This window comes from Barbus barbus (genome assembly GCF_936440315.1).
Source record: "Barbus barbus genome assembly, chromosome: 21".
In the NCBI taxonomy this organism is placed as follows: domain Eukaryota; kingdom Metazoa; phylum Chordata; class Actinopteri; order Cypriniformes; family Cyprinidae; genus Barbus; species Barbus barbus.
In genome coordinates this window covers 25999964-26011077 of record NC_136749.1, presented here as the reverse complement: position 1 = coordinate 26011077, position 11114 = coordinate 25999964, and the positions used below count along the sequence as shown (strand labels likewise).

Sequence of the window (11114 nt, the reverse complement as noted above, 5' to 3'; positions counted from 1 at the left end):
TCGCAGGACTGGTGTGACGTTTTTCACCCGCGCCTAGAGGAGCGGTAACGTTGAGGAAAACAAATGGTCCAGTTCTGTTCATCTGTCTTTTTATTTTATTCCTGCATACTTGCTTGAATTTCTTCATCAGGACTGATTTCACGGCGAGTATGTATTTAGTTAAAACTAGCATACTGCAGCGGGCTTGTAGATAAAGTTGAATTCAGTCTGGAGCTTTAAAGCAGAATCATGTTGCATCTGAACATTATTTCTCGATCCTTTACTAATAATTAATCGATTCAAACAGTCTTCTGTAAACTAGACAGTGAAGCACAGTTTACCACAGACTCTTTATTTTATTTATGCGTCTTGATTTCTGTTCTTATTTATTTTCTGTACTGTAGACACATTAGTTGTCTCTCAAAACGCAGTGAACTGAATTTCAAGGATGTGAAGCATGTTTGGAGTGCAAGGGTTTTCATCTTTTTAATCATCATAGGAGTGTGCAGCATTTGTGGGCATTAAAGGTGCAAGGTTGTGATCCCCAAAATTGCCAGACAAGCAGCTTGCTGTGATTTGATTAGAGGCACAGCCTTTGATTTATTTAATAAGGTTTGTTTATATACTTATTGGCTAAATTATGTATTTATTTATTGCAGATAACGCTCAGTATGGCGTTAAAATCTGGAGAGGAGCGCCTGAAGGAGATGGAGGCAGAGATGGCGCTGTGAGTTCTTCACATTTGATTTCTCTCATGTTCAGTTCCAGCTGTTTATTTGCAGCATATTGTTGCTCTCAGGGCAGTGTTGGAGTGTGTAGAATAGGACGTTTCTGACAGCATGCATGCTTCTCCCGTAGGTTTGAGCAGGAGGTGTTGGGAGGACCTGTGGCACCTACAGTAGTTGAAGCTGTGCCAGTCGCTCTGGCGATGCCAGCCGTACCCATCATCAGGCCCATCATTGGTACAAACACCTACAGACAGGTATTAATTCTTTCTAACTCAAAAAATATCCCTAATATTTTACGTTATATATTTTTATAAGCTCCAAAAATGTAAGACTACTAGTGGAAATGCTTTTGTTAATATAATTTTTACATACCATTACAATAACATAAGTAAAAAGTGTAATTTAGAAAACAACAAATATTGAAAATATACTTTAAAAGGATAAGACCCCCCCCCCCCCAACAAAAATCCTAATATCAAATTTTAATTGAAAAATATCCTTATTTATTTATTTTTCCATAGGTCCAGCAGAGTTTGGAGGCAAGAGCTGCCACTTTAGTTGGTCCTCCACCTACATTTGTTGGTCCTGGTATATCTATATAAATCCACATGTTCTCATTACACAATTTAAGACAAAGCTATCCATAGAAATGAGCTGACAATCATCTGTTATTTATCTGTAGCTATGCCGGCAGTAGCGCCTCCTCCAATGATGCGTCCAGCATTTGTCCCGCACGTCTTACAGAGACCAGGTAATCAGATTCAGTCCTATATTTTCTTTAAAACATTTGTTCATTTACGTATTAATGGTTATATATGCATATAATATCAATCAATATATGTGACCCTGGACCACAAAACCAGTCTTAAGTCACTGGAGTATATTTGTAGCAATAGGCAAAAATTACATTGTATGGGTCAAAATTATTGATTTTTCTTTTATGCCAATAGTCATTAGTGAAAGTGATGTGACATGTGATAACCCATGCTCTGTATTTAACCCATCCTAAGTGCACACACACACCATGAACACACACCCGGAGCAGTGGGCAGTCAATGCTGCGGCGCCCAGGGAGCAGTTGGGGGTTCCGGCACCTCAGTCGTGGTATTGAAGGTGGAAGAAAGCGCTGGTTATTCACTCCCCCCATCGACAATTCCTGCCGGACCTGAGACTCGAACTTGCCACCTTTAGGTTATGAATCCAACTCTCTAACCATTAGGCCACGACTTCCCCCAAACATTAGGACATTAAATATTTAGTAAATTTCCTACTGTAAATATATCAAAATTTAATTTTTGATTAGTAATATGCATTGCTAAGAACTTAATGTGGGCAACTTTAAAGGTGATCTTCTCAATATTTAGATTTTTTTGCACCCTCAGATTCCAGATTTTGAAATAGTTGTATCTCAGCCAAATATTGTCCTATCCTAATGAACCATACATCAATGGAAAGCTTTGATTTTTTTTTTCAACTTTCAGATGATGTATAAATCTCAATTTTAAAAAAATTGACCCTTATGACTAGTTTTGTGGTCCAGGATCACATATGCAAGTATGCATACAAATAAAATAGTTATTTTGTAAATACATTTATATATTTATTCAGTATTTTTCAAATACATTGTACATATCATTATAGAGCCTTAGATATTATTACGTATTTTTAATGTCTTTTTTTTTGTTTTTCCACAGGGGGTCAGAGAATGCCTATGATGCGTGGTCCACCTCCTCAGGGCATGATAGCGCCTCCTCTTCCCAGACCTCCACCTCCTCCACCCATGATGATGGCTCCTCCTATGTCACGACCCCCTCAGCCCCCCATGGCTCCAGTTGGACCGCCCATGGGACCCATGCCGCTAGTGGGTATTTTCTGAATTGTAATCAGCTGTCGGTTTTATTCATTTCAAGTTTGCCTTGTTCTGTAAAAATGGTCATGTCAGTATCTCAAATGTTTTTCTCAATTACTGGCAGGTTGGAAGCATGAACCCTATGAATTCGGCCCCACCTCGGCCCGTGCCTCAAGACCCTCCGAAGATCAGTCCCAGTGTTATACAGGCGGCCCCCACTGTTTACACAGCACCTCCTGCGCCTAAGAGAGCTGACCTCAAGAGCCAGAAACAAGCACGCATGGTTAAGTATCAACATACCATTTACATGTATCACCTGTATGACCTGTTCACCATTTCCACCGCATCCATTTTGACATGGTTCATAATAAAAACTAGTATGTGTGTCTGTGATCAATTTTAAGCTCCTTGTGCTTCTGTTGTAATAGTCTAAAATCTTTTTTCTCCATCTTTTTTTCAGGAGGAGTTGTCAGCGTTGGTGGCGGAGCAGCAGGCTGCAGTCATGGCAGCTGGGCTTCTGGACTCAAAGAAGGAGTCAGTCACCGATGACAGCGTGATCGGACCGAGCATGCCGGAGCCTGAGCCTACACATGTTGAGGTTTAATATGATTCAGAATGACATGTTACACTGTCCCCTGTTTAGACAAAGAGAGATAGTCCAGCCCTGAATTCATTCCATTGGATAAGCCATCTCTGGTCCATTGTATGCCATTAAGGGTGCAGAAATGACACATTTTTACCTTTAAAAATTGCATAATGAAAGAATATAAAACAGCTATTGGATGAAAAGAAAAAAATAGTGTTGTTTTAGTAGTAATTAATACTATAATATTTATTCATATTTTAATTTAGCTTGAATTATATATTTTCACTTTTGCTTTGTGCTTTTTTTTCATTTGAATTCACTTACATTTTTGTTTTAGTAGTTTTAGCTCTTCAACTCAAATTCAGACTTACTGCATCATTTAATTTCATTTGTTTAATTATTTCGTCTTAAATTTATATTTTATTTTATTTCAGCTTTATTAATGAAAACAATTGATAACAGTTACAACACCAGATAAAGAAAGTTCATTTAAAAATATAAATAGTTGGAGATCACGTGACCCACCGATGGCAATGGCAGTGTAGTTCGACAGCTCCCTGACTCGGTACCCTTAATCTGTTCTTTTTCTCAGTAAAACTATCAGTATTCGGTAAGCTTTTGAGTGTTTTAAAGGAGATACGAATGAAGATGGCAAAACGTCAATTGACACTGGCTTCGCCAGAAAAAAAGCGAGTTAAAGATCCTAATCATGTTCCTGAAGGGGAACTTCGGGCCATTGTTGCCGACGAGTTAAAGATGCACCTCAGTCTCGTCAGGGAACTGTTTAAGGAAGAATTCGCTCCAATTGCGGATAGACTTGGAGTTCTGGAAGAAGATGTTCGTCTGATAAGAAACAACTTTGACAACATGCAAACAGCTCTTCGTCACGCAAAAAAAGACACCGTGGAGGTCAAGCTGGCAGTGGACTCTCTTCAGGAAAAGTTGGCGAGAATCGAAGATAAAAGTCGCCAGTCCAATATCCGTCTAGTGGGGCTGAAAGAAGGAGTAGAAGGAGATGACCCTCTGGGATTTATACAGAATCATCTTCCTAAATGGATTCCCTCTCTTGCTGGCAAAGAAATGGAGATTGAAAGAGCCCACCGTATTTACAGCGGCGAACGTTCGAAATCAACCCCTCGTACATTCATCTTCAAGATGCTGCGTTATCGAGACCGGAATGCAATCCTGAATGGAGCCCGAAGCGCTGGACAAATTCTTCATATGGGAGCGCCGCTGCTTTTTTTCCCAGACTATAGCACTCACACGGCGTCTAAAAGGAAAGCGATGGCATCGGCGAGGAAGAAACTAACTCAGCTGGGGATATCATCCTTTGTGGTTTACCCCGCGGTAGTGAAAGTTACTCACCGAGGGAAGATTTCTCACCTCGAGACACCGGCAGAGGTTGAAAAGTTCGTTCTCAATCTGGATCCCGCCACAAAGTCTTCTTTGAAGAAAGATGTAGCGGTTGCGTCACGAGAATCCGAGGTGAACGAGGATGAATCTGCAGTTCCTATGGAGGACATTGCTGAGAAAATTTGACAGTCTCTCCATCCTAAAAATGACCGAGTCAGATGTTGACGGACGAGCCGGACGGCTAGGGTGGTCGCGTATCCAAAGGCTGTTACTTTGAGGGCAGATAGAAGAGTGTGTTCTAACTCTTTGTTTACTGCCCATTTTGTTTTTGTTTTTGTCATTGTTCTTATTTTTGTTGTTTTGTTCTATGCCCCGGACTGCCCACGTAAGTTTAATTGGTCTAATGTATGCCTATGTATTAGTTTGCGTAATATTTGTATGTCCAGATGCATATGCATATGCTCTGATCACCGTTATCTTTCTGGTGGATTACTTTCTGGTCGATTACTTTCTGGTCCTCCCATCTTAGTGGTTGGTGTGAGTTGCTTTTCTCTTTTTAATATATGGCTATAAATATTTTGTCATGGAACGTCAATGGGTTAAACAGCCCTGTTAAGCGAACCAAATGCTTAGATTACCTAAGAAGCAAAAAGGTCTCTATTGCTCTTATACAAGAGTCACATTTGAAATCAGTGGACGTGCATCGCTTTCAAAATAGATATTTTAAAGTGATATCTGCCTCTTCGGCTGTTAACAAAACTAAAGGGGTGCTGATAGTGATTAAACGTAATAGTGGTTTTTCAATTATAAGAACTGGTGGAGATACAGAAGGCCGAATCACTTATGCTGTTGTTTCCTTAAATAATACTAATTATGCTTTTATGTCTATATATGCACCCACCGAGGGTGATAACTCATTTTTTCAAGAATTACTACGTTTAGTTGTGAGTTTAGAGGACTGTCTTGTGGTGTTAGGGGGCGATTTTAACGCGGTGTTGGACCCCCAGTTGGATAGATCTCATGTCTCTAAGTCTGATTCAGTGATCTCTGGATGTTTTAATTCCTTTTTGCGACACTCTAATATATGCGACGTTTGGCGGTTACAAAATGATGGGGCTAGGGATTATACATTCTTTTCAGCTCGTCATAAGAGTTATTCAAGGATTGATTATCTACTTATGTCCCCTTCACTGATTCCCTATATTAGTAAAGTTAATATTCTACCGATTCTTTTATCTGATCATTCTCCGATAATTACATCTTTAACCCCCGCATCATTGGGCACTAAAAGCAATCGATGGAGATTTAATACCTCCTTGTTACAGGACTGTACATTTGTGTCTGAGTTACGCAGCTCCTTGATGGAGTTTTTACAGATTAACAGAGATTCAGCCTCTGACCCCCAAGTATTATGGGAAACCACAAAATGTTTTATTAGAGGTAAATGTATAAGTTTTTCGTCCTTTAATAAAAAGCGTAGGGAGAGCCGTAAATTTGAATTAGAAAAACAAATTGATCTACTAGAAAAGGAATTAAAAAATAACTTTTGTGAGACCAAAACCAAAATAGTAAATGTCCTTAAATCGGAATTAAAATCCATATATTTACATAGAGCTGAATTCATCATACATCGTACTAGACAATCATATTATTTCCATGGAGAACGGTCTTCCAAGCTGTTGGCTTTGAGGTTGAAAGATAATGAATCTAAGACTAGTATATCAGCTATTAGACATGAGGGCTCAGTATACACTCAACCTAAGGATGTAAATAGGGTATTTGGAAACTACTACCAACTTTTGTACACTTCAGAATCCAACTCTGACCCAACAAACTTTGATTTATTCCTTAAACAGTTAAATCTACCCAAATTAAATGACTCTCAGCGCAACATATTGGATAGCCCTTTGACAATCGAGGAATTAAAATCCGCCTTGGATTGCATGAATAGTAATAAAGCACCTGGGCTAGATGGGATTCCCCCAGAGTTACTGAAGATATTATGGGACATAATAGCGCCTTTGATTCTTAATTCTCTTAACTTTGCGTTAGAAAAAGGGGCTTTACATAGGGACCAAACTACAGCTTTAATAACTTTGCTACTGAAGAAAGGTAAGGATCCACTTGAATGCTCTAGCTACAGGCCAATTAGCCTTCTATCCACAGATTCAAAGCTGTTGGCAAAGGTCCTGGCCTTAAGATTGGATCGATGTATAGGAGACCTGATTACCTATGATCAATCAGGTTTTCTAAGGGGGAGATTTGCTGCAGACAATATACGTAGGCTTCTGCATATTATTCAACAAGCAGACTCATATACAGCTTCCTCTGCAATCCTTTCTCTGGATGCAGAGAAAGCATTCGACAGAATCGAGTGGAGCTTTTTGTGGTCTGTCTTAGAATATTTTGAGTTTGGCTCCTTTTTTCTACAAGCAGTCAAAACTATTTATTCTAAATGCTCAGCCAGAGTAATCACTGGTTCTTCTATCTCCCCTTCCTTTTATCTTGGCAGGGGCACTCGTCAAGGCTGTCCCCTGTCACCCTTGCTTTTTAATTTGTCATTAGAGCCTTTGGCCCAAGCAATCAGACAATGTTCTGCAATAGTTCCAATAAGTTGTATGAATACATCCCATAAAATATCACTCTACGCTGATGATGTTTTGTTGTATATATCAAACATCACAGACTCGGTTAAGGAATGCTTAAAATTATTTGATACATTCGGTAAACTGTCTGGTTACAAGATTAATTGGAGCAAATCCATACTTATGCCCCTTAATTTAGCTGCTAAATCAGAGATTCAGAATTTACCCACTACAATTCCTGTCAGCGACCAATTTAATTATCTTGGAATCAGAGTTTTTCCTTCATTATCTCGCATTTCCAAGTGGAACTATCAGTCTCTTCTGGATAAGATTAAGAGCGATCTTCTGTGTTGGTCTCCACTCTGTCTGGCTCTTCATGGAAGGATAGCCACCGTTAAGATGAATATACTTCCGAGGCTAAGCTTTTTATTTTCAGTGTTACCTCTGACACCACCTATTGGCTATTTTAATGAGATCAATAAAGTAGTATCCAAATTCTTGTGGAATAATAAACGGCCTAGAATTCGTTTTAAATCGATGCACCGGCTAAAACCTCATGGTGGCTTATCCCTACCAGATTTTTGGTCCTATTATTTATCATACCAGATGAGACCACTTAGGACTTGGCTAGATGTTGACTCCCCTGTCCCATGGCGGGCTTTAGAAACTAATATTATTTACCCATTGCGTCTACAGGATTTACCCTTTACGGGAATATTGAAGAAAGTTTTGGAAAAGTTTGGTCCAATTATATGCCATTCTATCAAAACCTGGAAAGCAGCAGAGAAGATTATGGGAGCTTCAGATTCTTACAGTGACTCTACCCCCATTTGGCATAATAATAATCTTTGTACTGGCAACAAACCGTTCGTTTCCAAATGCTGGACTGAATGTGGTATCTACACTTTAAAAGACCTGTACAACGATTATGGGCTTAAGTCCTTTCAGATGCTAAAGGATGAGTTCTCGCTCCCAGGATTTTCCTTTTTTCTGTATTTAAGATTAAGATCTGCACTGAAAGCTTACGGAGTACCCTGGTCGATTAAAATATCTCCTCATCCTATGGTAAATTGGATAGATTCTAGTATGGCTTCCAGAGGTATTGTGAATATAATTTATACATCACTTGTAGTACGACAGTATTCAAACATTCCGATTGAAGGTTTCTGGGCAAGAGAACTTGACACTGTGATTGATTGGGACAACGTCTGGGGAAATTGTTTTGCTACCTCTAAAAACCCAGCTCACCAAATGATCCATTATAAGTTAATCTATAAGGCATATGCCACTCCTTGTTTATTATATAAAATGAAAAGAAAGTCTGACCCCTTCTGTCACCTGTGTAATAGCTCTAGTCAAGGTACATATATACATATGTTCTGGGACTGTCCCCGAATTGCCTCGGTCTGGGCCTTGGTACAGGACTTATTGTCGGATCTTCTGAAGACTCAGATCCAAAAGGACCCACTGCTTTTTCTTTTGCTGGATGATTCATCACTATCGTTGTCTGTCAATCAAAAAAGGATTCTGTCTGCTGCTCTTACTGCTGCTAAAAAGGTTATTTTAAAACTGTGGCTGGATCCATCCATCCCAGTTAGATTGACGTGGATGTCATACTTGCTGGACATTGCCCGGTTGGAGTGTACCACGGCCAAAATACATGGTGCCACCAGAAAGACAATACAATTTTGGTTAGACCTTACTGACAATTTATCAGACCTCTCGAAATCCTGAGATGACATATTTATGTAATTTTATTTATCACCTTTTTTTTATTTTTATTTTTTATATATGGGCAGATCTAGGGCACTGCTGTAAAAAGTTGTAAATCAAAAATCTGTAATAAATAAAGAATCAAAAAAAAAAAAAAAATATAAATAGTTTACTCTATAGGAACTCTTGGTATGAATATTGTTCTAATGATTTCTTATTAACGTGCACAGCCTGCTGAAACTAGCACAGAAGATAAAAAGAAAGGAAAACAGGAAAAGATGAAGAAATGCATCCGGGTAGCAGCTGGTGTCTCATGGGAGGACACCAGCCTAACAGAGTGGGATCCAGGTTTGTGGACATTTTGTAAATACAGTCTTCACTTTATATTTTCTTCAAAAAAGAAGCCTAGCACATAAATTATTGCAGTGCTCTTCTTGGTTTCTCAGATGATTTCCGGATATTTTGTGGCGATCTGGGGAATGAGGTGAATGATGACATTTTGGCGAGAGCGTTTAGCCGTTATCCATCCTTCCTGAAGGCAAAGGTTGTTCGAGACAAACGCACTGGGAAAACGAAGGGTTATGGCTTTGTGAGCTTTAAAGATCCCAATGATTATGTGCGCGCCATGAGAGAAATGAACGGTGAGTTAATGAGGATAATAATGAGTGTGTTTAGATCAATACAGAAAAATACATACTGTTGGTCTTAAATTATATTATACACATACTGTTCAAAGGTGTTTTTTTTTTTTAAGGTAAAATTTATTTAGTTTAGTTTTTTAAAATTCTATATTTTTAAATCATTTTATTTGGCAAACATACTGTAAATTAACCAAAAGTCTCAGTAAAGACATTAATAATGTTTCAAATGATTTCTATTCCAAATAAATGGTGTAAGCAAACACTGCAGTAGCTTTACTTAACATATTAAACGATCCTGGACATTATTCATTTAGGCTTTTTATTGAGAGAGAAAATGGCTAAAGCCCGACTCAAACTTGTCAGATCTGTATTGGCCCGAATTGGGAAAATTAGATTCATTTTGATATGATACTATATCAAAATGAATAATTTTTTACCCTGGACCACAAAACCAGCCTTAAGTGTCCATTTTTTGAAATTTAGATTTATACAATATCTGAAAGCTGAATAAATAAGCTTTCCATTGATGTATGGTTTGTTAGGATCAGACGATATTTGGCCGAGATACAACTATTTGAAAATCTGGAATCTGAGGGTGCAAAAAACATCTAAACATTGAGAAAATTGCCTTTAAATTTGTCCAAATGAAGTTCTTAGCAATGAATATTATTAATCAAAAATGAAGTTTTGATATTTAGTTAAGAAATTTACAAAATATCTTCATGGAACATGATCTTTACTTAATATCCTAATGATTTTTGGCATAAAAGAAAAATAGATAATTTTAACCCATACAATGTATTTTTGGCTATTGCTACAAATATACCCCAGCGACTTGAGACTAGTTTTGTGGTCTAGGGTCACATATTTGTTTATGATCATCACGCTCTAAACACGTTCACTTGTCTTTGTCTTTAGGGAGGTATGTGGGCAGCAGACCCATCAAACTGAGGAAGAGTTCATGGAAGGATCGTAACCTGGAGGTTGTGCGTAAGAAACAGAAGGAGAAAAAGAAGTTGGGACTGAGATAATCCATCTGTACTGAAACTGTGGACTCAATTTTGTGTGTGTCACCCAGGACCTGTATAATGGAGTAGGAATCACTCACACTCCTGCAGTGGTTGCAAAAAAACAAGCGTCAGCTTCTCATATGGCCCTTATTACTAATAAATCTTACATTCATGTTCATGTGTAGTATTACACACTGACCTCTCCCTCTCTTAGCATGCAGAAAAATCACACAAATTCTTTCACTTGTCAAGAGACTTTTTTTAAGCGTGTAAAGTGTGGTAATGAAACTGGTTTGGGTGTTGACAATATCAGTTTTGTTTTCATCCTCAATGTTTTTTTTTCTTTTTTCAAATCTCTCAAAAGCAACTAACTTTAAAGTTCACCAAAGCAGTTACATCTGTTGCTTTATAAGTTGGATGTTTTAAGTAATATGTGTAAAAAGGCATAAACTGATGAGTTTCTTTAGTTTAAGTTCGAACTCATTTCAATTCAAAACATTGTATGCTTCAGTTGATTATTCTGAAAACAACCACCAAGGGGCATCACTTAGTTGGTATTTCATCTTGAATCTTAAATATTTTTTTAAAACCTCTTGTAAATGTTAATAATACATATAATTTAAATGTGAACACATAACTATAAAAATACCATTTATGAATTATTTGGGGA

At 38.1% G+C, this 11114-nt stretch overlaps 1 protein-coding gene across 1 annotated transcript; it reads left to right on the top strand.

Annotated features, from left to right (window-relative positions):
• Positions 1 to 2: 2 nt before the first annotated feature.
• LOC306887388 (RNA-binding protein 42) lies at positions 3 to 11057 on the top strand. The gene is made up of 11 exons (XM_079445072.1): positions 3 to 147; positions 639 to 706; positions 838 to 961; positions 1229 to 1295; positions 1390 to 1458; positions 2402 to 2568; positions 2681 to 2839; positions 3017 to 3154; positions 9024 to 9141; positions 9240 to 9434; positions 10353 to 11057. The coding sequence occupies exons 2-11, from the start codon at positions 651 to 653 to the stop codon at positions 10463 to 10465; spliced, it is 1206 nt and encodes a 401-aa protein (XP_079301198.1). The 5' UTR covers positions 3 to 147; positions 639 to 650; the 3' UTR covers positions 10466 to 11057.
• The last annotated feature ends 57 nt before the right edge of the window (positions 11058 to 11114 follow it).